The sequence below is a fragment of the Coffea arabica genome, chromosome 1e (assembly GCF_036785885.1).
Source record: "Coffea arabica cultivar ET-39 chromosome 1e, Coffea Arabica ET-39 HiFi, whole genome shotgun sequence".
Classification (NCBI taxonomy): Eukaryota; Viridiplantae; Streptophyta; class Magnoliopsida; order Gentianales; family Rubiaceae; genus Coffea; species Coffea arabica.
The window spans coordinates 39,581,355-39,604,069 of record NC_092311.1 but is presented as its reverse complement, the minus strand read 5'-3'; the positions used below and the strand labels follow the sequence as shown (position 1 = coordinate 39,604,069).

Below are 22,715 nucleotides of genomic sequence, written 5' to 3'. Positions count from 1 at the left end.
ACATTCCTTGTCTAGAGAAAATGAGTTTGGTATGGGAGGGTGACGACGAGTGGGAGGTTGTTCCCCCGGGACCGCTTCGCGCTCCCCCTTGGTTATCTTTTGCCCAATCCTCTGTTGATGGTGGTGATCCCGGCCTGTCCACCTCCGATCCTTTCCCAGGGGCTGACAACTGGAATGCGCTATGAGCACAGGTTGACTTTTTGGATGCTAGAGCAAAAAACATTGATGCCAATGTGACTAACATGGCGCAGAATCTGGCGGCATTTATGTAGCACGCCGGATTTCCTCCTCAATTTCTGCCTAACCCTCCACTGTTTTGACGACTTCAGGGGAGTTTCGTTGCCCTTCTTCTTACTTTTCCTGTTTATTTGTCACATTGAGGGCAATGTGTAATTTATGTGTGGGAGGGATCAGTTGTGGTGCTAGTTATTTCCAGTTTTTAGTTTCTAGAGGTTTTTCCTTTATGTTTAGTTTGTTTTTGTCTATCTTTCATTTATTTTCTTTTTTTTCTAGTGATCAGTTCTTATATGAATACCAAGTTTTGATACTGGATTGTTGTCTCTAATGCTGCTATTGCCAAATTTTAGTAATAAAAGGGTATCAAATTAATGTGGTTGAGTTCAGAAACATCTCTTTAGTGAATATCAGTAATGACTTGACTTTTCTAATTTTTGGTTAACTTTTCTAGGCATAGGGAATGATTGTTGGCATTTTTCATGTGAATTGGTCAAGTTATTAATTTTAGTTCTCCATGTTTGGAAATTTGAGGTTGGCTGCTGTTACTTTTGTGTTGTTTTAGTTATTGTGCTGTATGGTTGTAAATAAGAGTTGACTGTACTCCACTAGTTGTTACTACTGAGTAACCGGGAATTTTCACATAAAATGTCGATTCTCGCGTCAAAAGGTAGTAGTTACTATGAGTGCGTGGTCGCGTAGCGATTGGAGCTCAGTAACCAGGGTCCTCCATCTGGCAAATGTTGGAGTTCACGTCAAAAGGCTTTAATGGTTAGAGACTAAGTCTTTTGTTATTCTAAAAAAAAAAAGAAAGAGAAAAATAGAAAATGTGATAAAAATAAGTAAAGATTGTGTTAGAATGTGAAAGAGTCAGCTTGCCAATTTGTGAATTTAATGTTGAGATTTTGGTTAATAGTTGGACCATTTGCTGATGAATGTTGAGCAACCATTCCTTTTTCTTAGATTAGTTTGCTTTAAATTAGAGGAGTTGGTGGTTTGAAAGCTAACTGGGGTGATGTTTCTTGGATCTTGACCATTGATACTTGATATATGTTTTTCTTGGTATCTTGACAATACGGTAGTTGGAGCAATAGCCATTGTCAAATTTTGGTGTTCAATTGCTGTTCTCATGTTTGAGGGCAAGCATGGTTTAGGTATGGGGGGAAATTGATAGGGTGTTAATTGTTAGTAATTTTTATTGTTAATTTTCCCCATTGCCAAATATCATTTAATTGTTAACATATACTTATATTTGGTATTTGGACCTATCTACATGAAATGGGACTGAAAGGTGCTAAAAAGGGGGGGCTTTCTGAAGCAAATTACTTCACACGTGGGAGTCTTCTACAAAGCTCCATCAGCGTGGCCCACAAGAGGGGACCAAAGCTGATTTCTTTTTCCTTTTGGGCTGATGAAGAGATGGCTGGTACGGGAAGTCCTACTAGCAATAGGAACAAGAGAAAATTCGGAGGGCCCCGCTTTTGCACATTTTTCTCTAAATTCGGCAGAACCACTAGGGGGTTAGAGGTTGTTTTAGTTGTAGGATAGCTTGGAGCAATAGTTTAGTTTTTCTTTCTTTTTCCTTGTAATGCGCACGCCTACTGTTCGACAAAATTTTCCAACAGGAGAATCATCTTTTACTTCTTGATTAAATAGTTAAAGACGGTTTGAAGTTCATGAATTCAATCACTTTGCGTGGAGATTTATTTATGCGGCGTGGCTAAGCTTTTCGTCTAGTCAAGGATCAACGCGACGACGCAGTCCCGAATACCTGTGAAATCGAATTAATTATTATGCGTTTCTTAATTTATTAATATTTACACGTTGTCTGTTTGAATTTCTATGGGATTATTTAGTTAATTGAATGTCAAGGGTCCGATGTTCAGTGCGATTTATTAATCTCCTACCAAATTAGTCAATTAAATCCATAATTGTTTAAATTGATTAATACTAGTGGCAACTAGCGTTTTTATACAAAAGGAGAACGTGCAATCTGATTTAAATAACCCTCGTAGCGTATTATTGATTGGGGTTAGGTTTTTCTAGTCCTTTATGCGATTGGAAAATTAATTCCTACGGTTGTGCCTAGGAGTATTTTCTGGTTAGGGGTAATCAATGGTCGTACCTTGGTTATCAATAAATTAAGAAAAAATTGGTCATCTGAGCTCGTCGGCGACTATAACAAACCTACTAATAAATTAAGTGAACGTACCTTGCATCAATGATCGGATGAGTGGACTGAGTCTGAGTTGTTGTATCCTTGACTAGAATTTATCTATTCTATTCTTGATTTAATTCCTGTTTATATTCGTGCTAGTTAATTATTTATTTTTAGTTAAATTGTTTAATTGTTTTTAGTTTCATTCCGATAAAATCCCCCTTTATCAATTGGAATCTCAAAGAGACAAATATCCCCAGTCCCTGAGGAGACGACCCTGCTTGCCACTGTTTACTATTTAGTAAATGTTGTCAACTAATTAATTCTGGTATATCGGATTAAGCAAACTCTTTGGGAACATGGTGAATCAAGTAACCCATTGCATACCTAGAGTCCCTGCTCCAGTACTTAGGATTAATTATTGATTGCTTTTGGTGGTGGTTAGGTTCTATGTTTATTATTGCACAGGTTCGGCACCTGTCAACGCTTTTATTTATCCTTATACAAAAGAAGCATTTTCCATTTCTCTACTAGATCGATTTTCAAGTGCAAAGCAGTGCTTCAGACCATTGTACTTTCAAGTGCATCAGTCTGCTTATATGTGTTGTACTTCGTTCTTGGTCACTATATCAGGTGTAAGTCCAATTTTGGGTATCCATCAAGTGCCATATAAATATGAAACAAAATTAGTGTCATGTGTAATTTACGGTTTAATCCATGTAGATGCCTTTTTGGTGGTCAAATTGGTGGTCGCACCAATTTAGGTGGTTCTTCTACTGGCCTTTTCGATGTACAACATGTCTTTATTTTTAAGCTATTAATTTGTGTCGAACAACTCGGTGAATCCCATGCAGAAAATTTATAGAGGACTAGAGACTGAACCAGACTTGCAATGCAGGATCCTAAGGTGATGCCATGTAAGAATAATCTGATCTAGAAGTTCTGCCATGTTGTGAAAATTGTGAGGATGTAATCATAAACTACTATTTGATTAGAGCTTGGAAATTGCAGAGATTATAATCTTGTTCATGATTCTTGTTTGATCATTAGGTTGAATATGGTCTACAAGGTTTTTTGCATTTACATCTATATTTGTATTCTTTCATTGTTATCTGTCAATGTCTTTTGTAGTTCTTCCATGTCTGTGAAGTATTACTAATTAGAAAGTTTGTCATCGTAGAATTTAAAGTTACGAAACGCTTCTTATTTGATGTCATTTCTCATCTTTATAACGTTGTTTGAAGACTTTTAAAAGAGATTGACATTGTAGGATTTCCACATGGATAGTTGTAAATTAATTCACATTCTTTTTGGTTCTATTATCTATGCTTATACATTATCATTGAAGTCCATTGATATAGCAATATCACACTTGTGCAGCTTCTAGATCTTCTTGTTTGAGTGATTCAATGTGACTTTCCCTAAATCAACTTCTACACATTACTGTGATCCATAATAACTAATTGGCTGGTTTCATAGAGAATTTTTGGCAGCCCTTGATCCCAATCACATGCAAGGAATGGGTTTCTGCTGCTATAGCGGAAGAAGTAAAATCCTAACTCATTCTCTTTCTTCGGTCCCCAAATTTTCTTCCTCACTAAAGTTAGTTTATTTAAAAAATTCAGCTACACTTTAGCATGAGGATTGTAGTACACTTTGTTAACAAAGTTGAAAGCTTTGATCTTATTTGCTGCAACAATCAAGTGGAGTTTTTCTATAGCTTGCTTGTACTTCTACTGTGAACTTGTGCTTTAATGGTAGTTGACAAGATAGTTTGCATACCATAATGAACCGCATTTCTGAATGTTAAATGATTGTGTAATGAAGAAAGAAAGGTAAAAATTGGAGTTGGTGTGCAAATGGGGTGGGAAAAACGATGCAAGAAGTTAAACGTTGCAGGAGACTTGCCTCTATGAGTGGCAAAATCCAAATTGCAGAAGCTTCAAAGAAGGGGTGCTCTTGGTGAGGAGGGGTTTCAGTGGAACTCATAAGATTCTGGATGAAAAGCTTGAGCAAGAGTAGGTACAATACATTGAAGAAAGGAAAAAAAACACCGACCAAAGAGTAGCAAGAGAGCACCGAAGTATCTTGAAAAAAGGAGGAAGGTCTCAGAGTCCATTTCCGCCAAATAAGCTGATCTTGTAAAAGCTTGTCCAGAAGAACTTTTATTTGATCTTTTTTCTTATTTTGCGATTGAAAACTTTCTTTGACTTAATGATAGTAAATCACATTTGTTTGAGGGCTATTGCATGTGACATCCTTGGTTTAATCTTATTTTGCACAGTTGGTTATCTGTTCCTCACTACTGTTTATGAAGTTTTTTCTCTTAATTTATTTTGTCTAGGAATATCAGAATCTGGTTTGCCCCTAGCTCTGCTGGTGAAAAAAAGGCAAAGAGGCGCCTGATGGAGTTCACGCACTCAATTCCATTAGCCATACAATCTTATAATCCATATGCGCAAAAATTGTCCACCAAATATAAACAGTCAAAATTTTTTAATAAAACACCTGCCGCCTGCGCATCGTGCAGGGAAACCCCCTAGTGTATATATATTATGAACAAAGTCTAATTCTTTGCACTAAGATGAAAGGGGCAAAGCAGTCACACAAATTAATGCACTATTATAAAACAATTTGTCCACTTTTTTTTTTCTCTAGTTATTAGTTATCAAAATTTATTCTCTTTTACAAGGAGAAAAGGCAAAGACAAATCAAGAAAAGTATCTCGTAAATAAGTTGGCAAAAGGAAAGGGGAGGGAAAGATTGAATTATTTTAATAAGCTCCAAACAATAATTTCATTATCGTTAGATTTTACAGCAAAACAGGAGATTTCTATGCATTTAGCTTCTTGATGCAAGACTTTAAATTTTCTTTTTGTATCAATCATCCACGGCATAGGAAGGCTGGGCGAATGACTAATACCTCATCCGAAAATTTGTCAATACTTCGCCAAGGATGACTTAATTTAGTGTTTAAAAAATTAAAAAAAGTTTTGTAGTGTTTTTCTTTTTGCTCCGTTTGGATTAGCTGTTTCTTGGGATGTTTTTGAAAAATTTTACTTTAACAACGTATATAAAAAAAATAAAAAATTTTTACAATAAAATTTTTTTTGAAATATTTGATATATTGTATGGATGAGATGCTTTTTGAGTTATTTTTAATTGTGTATTACTGTAAGATTGTATTTGAAAAACTTGTTTTTTTTTTTGTAAAAAGATTTTATTTCAATTGATATTGATATATAATTTGTGCTCGAGTGTAATTAAAAATGTTTCTACTTTGCTTTGCAGTACAATTCGTTATTCTTTTTTTTTTTTTCTAATTACTTTAAATTGACTTTCGTGTTGTAATATTGTTGCTAATCTGATTTTATGAAATACAACTGCCTACATGTTTAACAATTAGTGCTGCAAGTTTCGAAAGTTCACCTCTTCAAGGAAACAAGCATCCGAATCCCACAAGAAGAAGGAGAATATCTCTCGAACTGTTTCCTATTGCCGCAAGAAAAACGCTTTTGAGAAGGTTATCATCCTGGAAAGTTGATTCTGTATAGGATTAGGAGAAGCGATCTTCTCTAGGGTCTGCAACATGATATATAGAAACAGCCCATAAACGTTACTTCGTGCTTCTTATTACCATTAGTCCTCCTCCTGTTTTTCCAATTCGTTTATCAGATTCCCATCCTTCCTGACTATCAATTGTTGATCCCTACCACCGTCCAGCGAATTCAAAACATGGAAAAGAAGATGAAAAAGACAATTAAGCTGTTCGGAAAGGTTATCGACGTCGTTGTTATGGTCGAGGATGGCCTGGCTGATGACGATCATCTAGTGAATCAAGAACAAGGAACAGAAACTGCTTCAAGCAGCCGTGCATCAATGCCTCCTCGACACGAGCGAGAACTTCCTCATGGAGCACGTTGGATACTCGAGAAAAGATTGGAAGCGTCCGATGTTGCTTCAACTCAAAGCAGATTTCTCATTCCAATTCGCGAGGAAATCATGCAAGTATTGACTGAACCAGAAGTGATGCTGCTGAATCAGAAAGAGGCTCTTAAGGTCACGGTGGTGGATTGCTCACAACGCTGTTTCGACATGAATTTGAAGAGCTGGCCGAGCGCGAACAAGTACGCTCTCAACAGCGGGTGGAATAAGCTTGTTGATGACAATCATCTAAAGAAAGGTGATGTGGTAGAATTCTGGGGCTATAGGCAAGATGGTCTCTTGCGTTTTGCTATGAACATCTGCAAGCGAAGGAACATCTCCGTTGCCCAGCGCTGATTTATCAAGAACATTAGAACACTGAATTAACTTTAAGACTGAGGGCTTTATTTTTTGCACACGCTCCAGATTTATGCTTGACTGTAACTATTTTTTTTTCTTTACTCATTATTGTTGTATAATTCGTTTATCCTCTTTTGTGTGTTAAATTGGATTTCGTGTTACAGTTAAAATAGTGCTTGTTTGTAATTTTCTCTTCTCTTGCGACTAAATCTGACTATATGAAGATATAGGAATTGGATAGAATCAAAATATATAACAGAAGGTTCTCAAGCTTGGTTTTTTTATTGGGGTAAATTTCATAACTATATATCTTACTCATAAATGTAATTTCACAATAAATAATAAAAAATCATATTGTACAAGATACTTGAGTTTTGGTTTTCCTATTTGTACTCACTTAAATTTCTTATCAAGTAGGCAGAACCCTACTTGAATTCAATCAACACCAAATTAAAGTCGAATCTTTGACCGAGTTACTCACGAGTTGAGTCGAATTGTTTGGTTATTATACACCCTTATGATTAGGTTTCATAAAAATTTCCCAATCACGTCAATGAGTCTCATATATCTTTTATTTTTTTGATTCAAATACAATTAAAAAGAAAAAGTTGCAAAATAGGAAGAAAGTCCATCTTTTTTGTGTTCCATTATCCAAAAATGTGCAAAAAATGTAAGTTCCATTATGCAAACAAATTCTATCTGCCTTGAAGATTTTGTCTGTTCTGTGACAACAAGAAACTTCAAGTCATAGAAAATTTCCCCTTGAATATCCAGAAAGGCTAAACGTTCTACAATATCATCTTCAATCAAAGTTATGTGAATGTACCCTTTGTTTGGCCCCAATCGAACATTTGATACAAAGATGGGATCACAAATTCATGTATCAACCATAATATATCCTTCCATGACCAATTATCATCTTCTACTTCAGATAATTTGAAAGTCACTAATCCCTCCGAATTCTATGATTAGCTAGTGTCATACTTAGTAGTCTAATTGAATCCTATGACCAGCTCTAGGCAAAAGCTCCTGAAACAAAGCATTACTCTCCCCTCCTGACTCAAACATTGCTTTCACATTTTTTGACAAAATTGGATATTTTAGCTTTGAATTATTCACAGCAAAACTGATTTGATAACCTTTAAATGAGTCCATCACGAAGACAAGACAGTAGTGAAAGCAACAAACTCCACTTTGACAAATCACCAAGATTATATCCATTAGCATCAGAAAGCAAAATCTTGACAAAGGATGTCTCAATCTTTCTTGCACAACATCATATTCTTTTCTGGTTAATACAATTAAAAACATCCCAAACCTCCTTAGATGAAGTGTGGACACTCTCTAAATGTTATATCTAGGCAAACTCTGAAAATTATCTAGAGGTTTTCCCCCATATTCCAAAAACAGGGATTCCAAAAACAGGGGATTAGCTCGCAATCCTGTTATGTGAAAAATCTTGTCCTTCACAATTCTGATCATAACATCTTGACACACATCAAGAGTAATTGTTTTGAAACCATCCTTAACAAGTATCTAAATATTCTGCACTAACATCTTTAAGATGGATTCTGCAGCAATATGATAAGAAGATAGGACCTTTGAATCATCAAGTTGTTGTCCATCACACATTAGGCTGTGTTCATTCACAGGGAAGCCAACGATGCTCTCCACGATTGCTTTAACATCGCGAACAGTGTACAACGACTTGACTTCCCTCTTCAACAACTCTTCATTTTACATTTTCACAGAGATTGGCAATACATCTCTTGGCCAAAGCACCATATGAAGAGTTGATTCACCCTGGATATCGAGAGAGGCTAAGGTTTCATGATCATCCTCAAGGGGCTTACTGGAATAAATTAGACTGAACTTATCACAAGGGATCCTGACAGGTGTCGAGCCTGTGCAAAAATAATTACCTACTTAAGAAAAATACAAATTTTATATATAGGCGAGTATCAAATCCACAGGGATTAGGGATAATTTATTTCTTTTAGAATTCAGAGATGGGGGTTTTTACAAAAATATAAAAATAACTAATTAACTAAATAAAAGCAACTCACAAAAATAAACAGGAATTAATCAACAATAGATACGATTCTAGGCAAAGGTGCAACTTTTTATATACGGTCCATTCAATTGATCATCGATGTAAAGATAATTCAATTACTAGTTAATAGATTGGTTATAGTTGCTATACAAACGATAAACAACCAACTTTTTCTTACTTTATTGATAGTCAAGGTACAATCGTTAACTATTTGCCTAACCAAGAAATAACCCTAAGTGCGACCGTAGAATTTAATTCCTCGATTGTATTAAGAATTAGAAAAGCCCAACTTTAATCAATAAATACGCTACGGGGATTTGTTTAAATTAGATTATACGTTTTCCTAACATGGGACCAATCACGCTAGTCGTCACTAGTATTAACCAATCAAACAATTATAGATTTAATTGGTTAATTTGGCGGTAGATTATTAAATTAATTCGAATATCGGGCCCTTGACATTCAAATAACAAAACAATCCTAAGAAGTTAAACCAGAAAACATACGAATACCAATGAATAAAATAAATAAATAAAAATAATTCGATCTCACATATGTTTGGAACCGAATCTTCAAGTTGACTTTCGACTAGAAAACGAGAATTTAGTTCTTCGTTGTTGGGAAAATTCCCAACGTGAAGACATGCGGCCAACCGAAACAAAGATAAAACCTAATCTAAGTGGCTAGTCTGCTAATATATATAGCTGACTGACCCTTTTCCTCCCTAAGAAGTACTAATCAAACGGGACTCGGCGGACTTCCCTTGTTCTTTTGCTTCCTATTTGATATCTAATACTCATAACAAAGGCCTATTGTCTAATTAGAAAAAAGGAAATAAAAACAATAATAACTCATGTTTTCTAATTCAACTCTACAACTAACAAAGATAATTAAAGTCTTTCAAATTCCACCAAAGATGTCCATATTTGACTCGAATTAGGAAATCCCATGCGTAGTAAATTCCCGAATCATAAGGACTTGACAGTAATTCTTGAAAAATCACCTCTTTTATCACTTTTTACTCCACCTCCCTACAATTAACACAATTAATCAAATATAGGTAGAATCTATTAATTAAAATAATATTTGGTTAAAATCAAGGGAAAAATAATTGTAAATTTAGCAACAAATTACATCCTATCAGATCCCGTCTTTGGCCTCAATTAAACATTTGATATTAAACATTGTGGATGGTATCAGAAGCCTCTGCATCAATCTGGAGGACTCTCTGATCAGATGCTCTCTTGATAAACAGTCTCGTTGACAGCAAATTTTGAACAAAAACATGGAGATTAGTATTCTGCTGAATCCCAACTGAGCCCAGATTTTGATCATCCTCCCATGACCAGCAGAAAAGAATTCCAGAAGACATTCACATATTCTTTTCTTTTCTTTCAACATTGCTTTCACTTTTCTAACTGTATCTGATTTCTTCACTTTCAAAGCAACCGGTTTCATAACAGGCAAGCATATATTTATCTGCAAAACAGTAACAACAGCCAAAAAAAGAGTACTCAGAAAATCTACTTAATTCAAATTTGAAAGTGACACCCTGGATTGCTTGCTTTGCAACTAAGAATTTTGACGCTCCAATTCTTTTAGCACTTGTATTTAATCAAAAGAAAAAAAAAATCTGAAGTACATGAATTCAAGTAAAATTCAGGAGGATAAAGGGAACAATGTGTAATAATAAAAATGATGTCACCCCTCGAACCTATTTGATCATCTATTTGGTCTGTAGATCCTGTACATGACTTTCAATCTTCCCTTTTTTCTTGTCAAATTGGTGATTTTCCGATGGACTTCCCAAATATTTTTTTACAAAGACTTCATCCTTTTTATATTGCTTCTGAATAACAATAACAAAAAATTGCTCACAATCCTCAATTGCTTGGGCTGCTAATTTAAATATTGAGTGCAAAGTGTAGCCAAACCCAAACGGGGAAAAATGTCCAATGTATGAAAAGAAAAGGCAAACCAATAATCTCAAAAAAAAAAAAAAAGGGTTTTACACTACTACAACTTCAGCAGGTATAGAGGTATTGTCTTAGAATTTGCACATTGAATTGAATTATGTTAGACAAAAAAGCTAAAGTAATTATTCAGCTACATTGCACTGGAGGAAAAGAAACACAACATATTACATTAGACACCGTCATCTGTAATTTTATCTGTTTTCTTGTCCAACAACTAGGGAACTTGTTCAGTCACATAGCATGGTAATACTACTCGAATGAGCAAAAGTTAGCATCAACTGTTGCACTGATTAAATCAGAAATCCTCTCTGAGTTTAATACAGTTAGCATCTTTTGTTAGGCTTTCCTCATATGCAACTAGTTTAAAGGAGGAATCAATTTGTTTTAGCTATAAGAAGCCCATTTCCAAAACAAATACCAACAGTTTCACAAGAAAATTAGAAGAAATGAAAAGCTATGATCAACACTCCAATATTTTTCTTTACAGTTAAAAGTAATCTGAAATGCAAAAAGACTGTAAGTCTTGAAAAATGTCCTTTCAGCCTTGCACAAGAAGATGTTGCTTTCTTGGGTAATTCAATTAACTGGCAAGATTTTACAGTTGAATTATGGACTTTCTCTGAATGTTGTAACTAGCTAAATGCTGACGACTGCTTAGAGGTATTCCTCTACATTCCAGAATCTGGGAATCAACTGGGAATCCTAGCCTATCAAAAATCTTGTTCTTCACAGCTTTGATCAAACAATCTTGATGCACGTCAAGATTAAATTGTAATACCCGACAGATATCTGAAAAATTTTTTGCGCTAGCATCAGTAAGGTTGATTCTGCTGTAATATTGTGACAAGATTGGACCTTTGAATCATTAAGCTTTTTGCCATCATAAATTAGGCTCAGATCATAAAGAGGGAAGCCAATGATGCTCTCCACGATTGCTTTAACATCACGAACAGTGTACAACATCTTAACTTGCCAACTTCATCCTCAAGTATCAAACTACCATGTTTCCAAAGAAGTGAGTTTGGAATTTCTTTCTCCGGACTTGAATAAAACTTCTGACTAATTATGTTTGACCTTAATTATACTTTTGGACTTAGTAATGTGAATCTTCAAATGTGTTCTCTGGAACTCTTGCAGAAATGGTCCCAAAGTAAGTGGAATATATATATTGTTGGCATGGATATGCCCAAATTTCATGGTTTTCACTTTCTTATGGAGAATAACAATGAAAAGCTTAAATGATTAAAATCACGAGTAAAAGAATTTTTTTTCCTTTTTTTTTAAATAAAACACATCATAATTTTATTAAATGACAAACTCTAAGCTAATGGCAAAAATTACATTGGATAAATACGAGTTCCGACCTTGGCATATTCTTAAGAATCTTTGTACAATTCTAATTTGTCAAGCTTGACATTATTCTCAAAATTCACCATAACGAACAAAAGGTTGAAGGATCTTCTTCATGTAAGGATTGTCCCATTTCAATGACTCCCAACCAAGTAGAGATATTTGGATCACTTTAAGTGCTGGGGGTGCAGAAGGTTGCCCATTGATGGAGGGTAGGAAGGGAGGTAAGCTTCCCAGATTTCGGCAGCTTATTACCTCAATTCTCTCAATAGAGTTACAAATCAGGAGCCCCTTGCAAATATTCCTTAGTTTAGGATTTCCTAGCACAGCCAATTTCTTGAGATTTGGGAGGCAACTGATAGTGGCCCTTGAGCATGAATCTTTGTTGCTTGAAGTAAAACTAAAGTAGCCTTCTTCATCGTTTGATACTATCTCCTCCAGTTCGTTACAACCCCAGACCTTAAGTACTTCAAGACTTTGCACGGATTGTAGCAGCCTTGGTGTGAACAACTTCTTGAGCTTGCCACAACGATCAATGAACAAAGATCTAAGGCAAGAAAAAGTGCTAGGTGGAGGAATTGCGTTAGCTACTGAGTCCCACTCAAAGAGTCCATTGAAGTTTGACAAACAAATGAGTCGTAGATGCTTGAGGTTTTGCAATGGAGCGCAAGCAGAATTTTGTCCCTTTATGACAAATTGGTCTTCTGAAGAGGACAACTTCAAGAGGGATCTTATCTCGCTACTCCCTTCAATCAAGCAATGTGTCAAGCCTCTTGTTTGAGTATTGAACTCAGCAAAAGTATCATTCAAGCAGCTGCCTAATCCTTGACAAGCACAGATTTCTAGTTCTTGAATGTCATCTGGAAGTATATTTGCTCTTTTTTCGCCTCCAGGGTTAACATTTGTAAAACTGAAAACTACCCTTTTGCTGGCCATTTGTTGAAAATGTCCACTCAATCCTTTTAGTAGCCCTGAACCTACTTGGATAACATAAAAACTAGGCCTGTTGAAGCGCTGGCGAGATCTGACGAATCGGCTGAATGAATTAGCCTCAGGGAACCCACCGATAAATTCTTCCAACTGCTTCAGTGATTCTAATTCTTCTACTTGTACTGATACTTGTCTTGGAATTCCGAGGCTCTGAAGACAGGAGAGTTTGGATATAATCCCTTCTGATATCATCTCCAAATTTGTCTGAACCATATTTAGGCACTTGAGATTGACCAATCCTTCGAGGCCTTCAGGTACATCACTTATTTTAGTATCAGACAAATCCAACTCTCTTAATGCTTTGAGCTTTTCCAAGGATGGCACAAATCTGAGGTCCCGACATGAAAATAACAATAGTGCTGTAAGTCTCTCCAATTCTGATATGCAATTAGGTAGCTCTTCAAGGCTACGGTTACAACTTAAATCCAAAACTTGGAGGGCACCAAAATGAGCAAAGAATGAACATGGCATTGACGTCAACTCATTGCCCCATAATGATAAGGTGGAAAGTTTAGGACAATTGGGCGATATGCCTAAAGGGATTGATGATACAACGTTAAATCTCAATGATACCTTGTCTAAATCCTCTTTCCACTCACTCTTGTCAGGTATATCTCTCAGCCAAATTCCAGCTTTCACCAGGTACTTGGGTTTAGTCTTTGTTATCTTTAGGGCCATGTCTCTCATCAAATCATGCATCTTTACATATTTTGCTTCTGTATCATCTTCTTTGATCTTTACAACACCTTCCAACAAACATGCATTCTCAAGTTTATTCAGTAATGCATGACCCTGGTCAAACTCTGCTTGTCTGGTTCTTCTTTTGTCTACGAGTCTTTCTCTGATATAGCTTGCTATCAATTCATCTCTTGGAATTTCACAATCTTCAGGGTACAATGAACAATACAAGAAGCAATCTTTCAATCTTTGATCGCGCAAACGACTATAGCTGTAATGCAAGATTTTGAATACCTCACAATCTTGTCTAGCGACAGGGTCCTCCAATTCTTCCAATGCATCCCTCCACTCATGAATGTCATCTGTCCCTTTCATGCTTCCAGCCACTGTTATGATCCCTAGCGGTAAGCCTGCACAATTTTTCACCATAGACTTGGCTATCTCTTCTATATCTGGAGGTTGTGGTCTGCAACAACCAAGTTTCTCTAGAAAAAGCGTCCAAGCTTCCTGATAACAAAGCGGTTTCACTTTAACTTCCTTTTGGCAACCCATGGCACAACACACATCTAATGATCTACTAGTTATAATCAATTTGCTCCCATCTACTCGGAGAGGAATTCCCACATTCTCTAAATCAAAATGTGTCCAGACATCATCCAATATGAGCACAAAATTTCTCCTCCTCTTCAATGCCTGGAATAGTTGAGCTGCTCTCTTCCTGTCGTTATCCTCACATGAAAGATCTACAGGTAAGAACTTCGCAATGTCCTTCTGCAATTTGTGAATGTTGGCCTCCTGTGATACAGTTATCCAACAAACATGTCCTGAAAATTTTGCTTCTTTTAGAAGATTGTTGTGGACATGCGTGGCTAGTGTTGTTTTGCCTACACCCCCCATACCATAGATGCCAATGCTGAATATCTCATCATCCATTACACATTCCCAGATTTCTCTCAGATTTTGTTCAAATGCTTGACCTTTCCATGTTGTTGCCAGTAGTGGCACTCCTTTTGTGTCATATACATCTAGAAAAAGGCCTCCAGAAAATGCTCCCTGCTGAACGAGATCCTCTACTTCCCCCATCATCGTTTCAACACGTCGTACGAGTTGTATACGAGAGTAAAATCTAGCTTGCTGGACTTGTGCTCTCAAATCCCTGAATTCTATTTTCTTTCTTTCAACCTTTTTAAGCCATTCTTCAACCTCCTTCTTCCTTTTCTTCCCTGATTGCAATTTGGTCAATGTCACCATATCAATCGCTCGATATTTCACTAGATTAATTCTTGTTTCAAGATTTTCCAGCTTTTCCTCAAGGCCAAGGTAGTCTTGTAGCCATTTCACTCCAAGGTCTGTAGCTAGGTCTTTAAGTTTATCAATCATTATACCTAGACAAATTCCTAAAGGAAATCACATCAGAAACTTGAAGATTGATATGGCAACTGGATCGATAAGCAAAAATCTACTATAGATTTAAATTTGTGGATCCGAGACTTGTACCGTCACAAACGTCTGTGAGTTTTAAACTTACAAACACTATGTCTACCCAGATGTCTAGCTTAAATTTTGTTTGTGTTTGGCACTAAATTTCCTTAGCTTTTCCTAGCTTAAACAAGAACAACACGATGCCATGCCTGCGAGTGGTTATGGTCATGTGCCATTCATTGAAAATAATCACAAACTGGTGGGCTACAATGAATCTTGAAAAATTGACAACCCAATTGGCAATCTGTTCAAACCATTAAATATGGTACCACAATAAGACTTACAAAAGCTTCAACACAAACCACAAACCACCAGGAAACCAGCTCTACCTCATATTCGATTCCTTCTAATTGGAATTGGTATAGAAGAGAGTAATTCAGTATGAAGTCTCAATTCCTTCTAATTGGTCATCAGTTACAAAACAGAGTAATTTAGTTTGAAGTTGAATACAAAGATTAAATCGAAACTATCAATTCAGGGGTCGAAGGAAATTGAGGCAGATGTATTTTGGTAAAAGGGTAGGAATCGTCTAATTGGAGCGCCATTTGTGAAGAAGTTATACAGGAATTGAGAACTCTGAAAATGGTAGGGAGTAGAGGAGAGGAAAGGGAAGTGCAAGGACAGATGGGGGCAATTGGGAGTCGCATTTCAATTTTTTCCTAGAATCACATTCCTTAAAAAATCTCAGGAAAGCTCTTCCCAACCTTATCCTTATAAATCTTTTTACTCCGTTACAATGTCTTAAAATATTTGTGAGCTCAATTAATAGTTAAGTGTAATTTTTCTTAATAAACAATTTTTATTGTGCTTAAAATAATTTTTTTTCTTTTTTAGTAGCAAACAAATATTTTAAGGTAATCTATTCTTTAACTTTTGAATAATGGTGTGAAATTATTTTGTATTTTATATAAAAATTAAAACATAATAAAATTTAAAAAATGTATTATATTTGTTTGGATTCATGTAATTTATATTTTACATTGCTAGTTAATTAATTATATTGCTAGTGGAAGTAAAATTTTAACCTAAAAATCTATATGCTAGAATGAATTAAATGTTTCAATTGAAAAATTTTAATATCAATAATCAATTATTACGAAAGCAAAAAAAATGTCAAATTTCACATAAACAAATGAATAACGTTGTATAACAAATAAACATGTTATGTCCTATAAACTAATCCAGGACAATTAAGTTAAATTTGAATTAATTGTATTCCATTCTGACATCTAAACATGGATTATACCAAATACCGGAAAATAAATAAATATTTCGTTTTGATTTGTGTATTAGACATTAGAATGATAAATTCTTCTCCCTGCCATTCTGTGTGGAATTGTGGAAAGACCTTCCATTCTAGCCATTTATGCATACCAGACAAGGAGTTATAACTAAGAATAAAAGTGAAAAATGTGAAATATAAAAAGGCCTTTAAGCACTGTTTTGGAGTTGCAGTGCTTTTGGTAAAAAGCACTTTTAATGTATTTGGTGAACACCACTCTTTGAATTTAGAATTAGAACTTTTGGATATTAAGGCACCATTTGGATTGAGGGAATTGGAGGGGAAGGAAATGAGAAGAATTCAAGTTTGGTTTTTGTCATTTGGATTGACTTTTGAGGAGGGAAAAGATAGGATAGAGAGGGAAAGGGAGGGGAAGGATCTACTTATTTTGTTGAATTATTCTTTTGGGCTAAAGTGGAGGAAAATGAAACTAAATTAATTGAAATAATTTAATTTTTTTTAAAGATCATTTTTCTCTATCTTTTCCACTAAATTAACACCTAATCTTTTCCATTACTTTCTTTCATTCTTCAATCCAAACAAAAATTTAGTATTTCCTTTCTTTTCCTTTCATACTTAATCCAAAAAAGATGGATGGCGACCACTTTTCTCTACTTTCCTTTCCTTTATTTTTTATTGGTATCCTCTCCTTTCCTTTCCCTTCCTTTCCTTCAATCCAAACAGAGCCTAAAGCACTTTTTGAACAACCTCAAAATTGGTGTATTTAGACTAGCTTTTGTTTTTCAAAAAAATAAAAAAATTAACTCTAACAATTTTGTTATAAGTTTTAAACTAAATGAAGAGATAAATATGCTTTAGAAATTCAAAATTACACATTATCAAATAGAAAAAGTACTTGCTCAAGTATGCACCCAAGCAAGCAATATGTTTAAGTAATTAAATAAGTACACCGACCAAAAAATGCTACTAATTGAAGTGATTTTTTTTTTCTTGGCTGCTTCTTTATCAGGGATTATCTGAGTTTTAATAAGTCACATGAAGAACTCAACAAATGTTTCTTGGCAAAAAAGAGGACAAAGAAAAAGAAAAAGCAGCTTGATAAACGACTGACGTGCCAAGCAGAAATTGGAAAAAATGTCAAGGCTGCAAAAGTGCAATCAATCCAAAACATGATTGCAAAACGCGATAGAAATGCTACATCTGCATGTACCCTTTTACAGTGAAGGTTCAAAAGGGAACTTTAAGAAGTAACCTTTGTACCTGGACGGCTTGCACAGCTGAACAAGTGCTGAAGTTTCCAAAACTTGATGAAGAATTCGGTTTTGTTCTGGAGGACTACTCAAATTCAACAAAAAGCAAATTTCTCCTGCAATATTCTCCAAGAAATAGAGGCAAACGGGATTCGATTCAGAGCCGTGGCAAGAATTCAAACAATTAAACGAGACAAGGATCAAGTATAAAGAGCATGAGTTCAACAGGAAGTTTTCTCCTTTAGATCTGAAGTTAACAGAAGGAAGGACTGCTCTTGAGATGCCGGTTGATGTTTGAAGAATTGACGAGGCTTTCCAAGGGGTTCATTTTCTACGCTTCATAGGGGGGTCAATGACAAATATTTTAACAAATTCTTCCATGTGATGATGTGCGAGGAAAAGCGACTCCAAGAGATAATAGGATACATCCTTGGTTAATTTAGTTTATTGTTACTTATACTTATTGATCATGGGGTATATTCACGATAGATGTTGTCTTAGTAAAATATGTTGATAAAGAAAAGTTGTGGCAGCTAATATATAATTCAGTATATACTATATAGTATTTGCTGGTTTAACTTTTGAATAATTGCGTATATAGTATAAAAGAACTTTTGAATATAGTGATAAGTTGTAATTTTATCATTTATTTTATTATTAATTTCTCATATTACCTAATCTGTTATGGATTAATTGTTAGATTCTACTCACTTTTAGTAATTTGCATTTATTTTAGGGAGTAGAACGAAAATACCATAACAAGTATCAATTTGACAATCATCAGGAAAGAGTTCAAGTAGCAGGGGCATTTTTGAAACGTCAAGACGCGATCCCTTTTTGGTAATTTGGCGAAAGACAGCATGGAAAAAAGGACGAAAAGGCTGAAGTCTTCTATTCCGTTAGGGGGGGACGCTCTCTCTTTTCTTCCTCTGTAGGGGATCCGCACAGGAGGCATTAGATAGAAATTAGAAATAGGAGACAACTAGCAGTAGTTTAGCTTTTGACTTTTCCGTTTCGTCTTCTTGTGGTTCCATTATTCGTATGTCAAAACCAAATGAAGACATTGAATTACTTCCTGTAGCTTGCCTTTTTTCTTGATTTCTCCGAGTTGAATTTAGCCAATCACGGAGACAATGGCCGCAACTATTGCTGCAATTTTGTGTGGGTCCTTCTTGTCAGGAATGAACTAAATCCCCTTTTCTAGTCAAGAAATAATTGAGACTTTGGTTCGCCTAAAAATTATGAGATCGATTTAATTTTATCTTTTTCTTTTATTTATTAGTATTCGCATATTCTCTGATTACAGTGCTTATGATTGTTCAATTAATTGATTGTTTTGGATCCGGATAATTAGTTAATTTAGTAACCTATTGTCAATTAGGGCATTAAATCCGTAATTGTTTAATTACTCTGAAATAGTGACAACTGGCATGATTGGATTTGTGTCAGGGGAATATGCGGGCTAATCTAAAATAAACCTGGTAGTGCGTTATTTGGTTAAAATAGGGCTCTTCTAATACGTAAGGCAAATGGGGAATTAAATCTTACGGGCGTACCTAGGATTATTTCTCAATTAGAGCAGTGATTAACAGGCGTACCTTAATCATCGATACAGTAAAAAGGAGTTGATTGTCATCGCTTGTTTGGCAGTTATAACCTATTTATTAGTAAATAATTGGAATTGCCTTTGCATCGATGATCAATTAGGTGAATCATTGCTGAAGTTATTTCTTGGCTAGACCTTTAATTATTATTATCCTGATTTTAGTGAATTGTCATTTAATTTTTAGTTGGCTCTTTTATTCTTAGTTGAATTGTTTTAATTGCCACCTTTTATAAAAACACCCCCTGTGTTACTTTGAATTTCTAAAGAGACAAATATCCCCAATCCTTGAGGATACGACCCTACTTGCCTTGTCTACATATTCATAATTATTTGTGAAAAAAGCCATCCCATTCGGGTATATCGGATCAAGCAAACTCTTAAGGAACAGAGTGAATCAAATAACCTATTGCACACCTAGAATCCCTGCTCCAATACTTCGAATCGGGTTTTGGTTACCTTAACTGGCAATTAGGTTTATTTTATTATTGTACAGATTTCGACAACCTGTCAATTTTTGGCGCCGTTGTCGGGGACTGGTGCCAGATTAATTTGTTTCTTTTTGAATTCATCTTGTTTTCATTTTTTTATTTATTTTTCTCTTATTTTTTATATAGTTTATGGCTGCTAATATTCCGTATTTTGATGATAGACTGGACTTTATTCCTAAATGGGGTTATGAGACTCGTGTTTTTCCTAATGATCAATGGCCTGTTGCAAATTATGGAACTTATTTTACCTCAGGTTATTCAACCGACACATGCCCCGCATTTCAAGATAATCTAAGTGCTCCAATTGATACTTTTGGAGATTTTTCACCTCGATTTCAAACGTGGTATGACCCTTACCCAAACAGGTATGATCAAGAATGGTAGGATAATTCCAATTTTAATTATGCGACCGAGCCAATGAATTTTCAACAGCAAGAGTCTCAACAACCATCATCCATGTCAGGTATGTCTTTTGAAGAAATGATTGAATTACTAGCTGCTAATACATATCGATTTCATCAGGAGACACAAATGAGTATTCGTAACATGGCGGATCAAGTGCAACTATTGACATCCGGGATGGCGAATCAAGTGCATCTATTGACATCCAGGATAACGCAATTGGCTTCTCACATTTGTGAAGAATTGCCCTCACAGACCAACATCAACCTTGAGGAAGATGAGAGTGCAATTATTCGGCCAAATGACATGAAACTGCAAGAGTTTCAAGGAAATGAATCTAAAAATGCAATTGAAAAGGAAGTTAATGTGCAAAAAATGAGCCCCCAATATCAACTCGTCCGAGTGAATGAATCCAATGAACAACCTCCAAATGCGGTGACATCTCTTCCATTCCATAATCAATATTCTCCTGACTCTTATTCTTCAATTCCTGTTAATGAAATTGACTTTATTATACCAGAAAATCTTGAATTTCATGACAGGAATAAATTAAGAGTGGAGATGACAAGATATCTTGGACCAATAAATGCATGTGAGGGAGGAGTGAATGGAGAATTCAAATTATCGTTGACTTGTTTGACGCCATTTACTAGTCCATGGAAGATCGTAGCTCGTGTGCTCAAGGATTAGTCTATTTACGAGGGTTATCAGGACTATATAGAGGATGAATCATTAAAATGAGCCACAACATTTTATCCTCCATGAACAAACATGATAATGTCTAGCCAAAAATGTTAAAGAAAGGCACTCATTGGGAGGCAACCCAATTTCTTTTAGTCATTTGTTCGTTTTTGTTAGTTAATTTAAATATGTTTTCCTTGAGTTTGACTGATTTCTGGTTTCAATTTTCGTTTTTGATGATTCGTAGGTATCCATCTGATATGACGCGCCCGCGTCAACTGGGCGCGTGGCACATTGCGACTTCCTGGTGCTTAGTAAAAAGGGTTTCGATCCCCTTGACATGCCCGCTTCAAGTCATCTGGAGAGCTTATCGTCAGAAGGGTTCTGACCCTCATGATGCGCCCGCGTCAAGTCACCTAGGAAGCTCTTCACTTCGTGCCTTCATGATATGCCCGCATCATGTTCGCGGGAAAGGTAAGTATTCAAATCTCGAGAAAAATTTCAATTTCCTTTTAATCTCTAATTTTGAATTACGAAAATAAATTTTGTTAATGATAATACAAAATAAATAAATAAATAATTTTTAAAAAAAATTAAAAAAATTATTAAAAAAAAAGGAAAATTTTTCCGTTTAACCGTAGCTTCTGATTTTCAAATTACAACTTTTTAACTTTACAAAAAAAAACCAAAAACTATTTCTTTCTTTTTCTTCATTTTCTTTCTTTTTCTTTTCTTTCCTTCTTCTCCGATGTTTCTCCTCTCCTCTTTCGACCGAAGCTTTCGCCGCCTCCCTCTCCCTCTCTATCCCTCGTGCACCGTGCCACCATTTCGCTCTCCCTCTCTCTCCTTGTCGCAACCATCCACAGCCCGCCGCCAGCCTCCCCAATCATGCGCGTCTCGTCCCCCTCGCATCCCCCTCTTTCACACAACGGTGGAGGTATTGACTCTTCTTAACTCCCACTTGATTAATTGGAGCACAAGTTGCTGGGTTTGATTGTTGGATTCACTCTTCTCTTCGCCTCTCTCTCCACTCGATTTCCATTGCTAATTTCATTGGCGCAATTGTTGAGATTTTGGACTGCATAGATTCTATTTTTGCTTAATAAATTGGGAGACATTGGTGGCCATTGCTTTGCTATTGCTCTGCTCTGCGAGTTGCTCTGTTTGTTGGAAATTCTATTCCTTAGTTCACCACGTGGATGAGAGAGTGACGAACATCGCCAATCAGGTGGCTCAAATGTCTCAGGATCTGGCCGCGTACTTCCACCACATCGTCTTCACTCCACCGTTCCCTCCTATCCCTTAGCCACTCGACAGGGAAGTTCCGTTGTCCTCTTTGCTCTATTTGCTTTATGATCTCCATTGAAGACAATGTCGGATTTAGGTGTGGGGGAGAGCTGTGGTACAACTAGTGTTTCTAGTTTTTAGTTTTTAGATTTTTTTTCTCTTTATTTTTCTATTTTTTGTTTATTTTCTTTTTACTTTTATTCGTGATCAGGTCTCCTATGACTGTCAAGATTTGATGATGATTGTTGACTCTATTTCTACTATTGTCAAGTTTTAATAATAAAAGTGTATCTAATTAATGTGGTTGAACCCATGAACATCTCTTTGGTGAATATCGGTGATTATTTGACTCTTCTAATTTTTGGTTAACTTTTCTAGGTACTGGGAATGATTGTTGGCATTTTCATGTGAATTGGTCCAGTGATTAACTTTAGTTCTCCATGTTTGGAAAAAATGAGGCTAGCTGATTTTTCTTTGTGATATTGTGAGATATTGTGTTATCTGGCTATGAAATAAAGTTGACTGTACTCTGCTATTTGGTACTACTGAGTAA

The 22,715-nt window shown here is 35.7% G+C and overlaps 2 protein-coding genes across 2 annotated transcripts; both read right to left on the bottom strand.

Annotated features, from left to right (window-relative positions):
* Window positions 1–8,212: 8,212 nt before the first annotated feature.
* Window positions 8,213–11,668, bottom strand: LOC140016941 (uncharacterized). The gene is made up of 5 exons (XM_072071225.1): window positions 11,561–11,668; window positions 10,149–10,208; window positions 9,913–10,065; window positions 9,733–9,760; window positions 8,213–8,406 (listed from the first exon to the last, which is right to left on the bottom strand). Exons 1-5 carry the CDS (start codon window positions 11,666–11,668, stop codon window positions 8,213–8,215), a joined length of 543 nt encoding a protein of 180 aa, XP_071927326.1.
* Window positions 11,669–12,047: 379 nt separating this feature from the next.
* Window positions 12,048–16,150, bottom strand: LOC140009694 (putative disease resistance protein At4g10780). Its single transcript, XM_072055899.1, has one exon. The coding sequence runs from the start codon at window positions 15,101–15,103 to the stop codon at window positions 12,128–12,130; it is 2,976 nt and encodes a 991-aa protein (XP_071912000.1). The 5' UTR covers window positions 15,104–16,150; the 3' UTR covers window positions 12,048–12,127.
* Between the last annotated feature and the right edge of the window lie 6,565 nt (window positions 16,151–22,715).

Bases quoted from the DNA above. Each gene is read 5' to 3' on its own strand.
- LOC140016941 (XM_072071225.1), bottom strand. From the start codon at position 11,668: ATGTTGTACACTGTTCGTGATGTTAAAGCAATCGTGGAGAGCATCATT. The intron at 10,209-11,560 runs GTCCAATCTTGT...ACTGTTTTGCAG, and splicing joins AAAAGCTTAATGATTCAAAG to ATAAATATATGCTTGCCTGT. The intron at 8,407-9,732 runs GTGATTTTTCAA...TGTAAAATGAAG, and splicing joins AGTAAAAAGTGATAAAAGAG to AGTTGTTGAAGAGGGAAGTC.
- LOC140009694 (XM_072055899.1), bottom strand. From the start codon at position 15,103: ATGATTGATAAACTTAAAGACCTAGCTACAGACCTTGGAGTGAAATGG.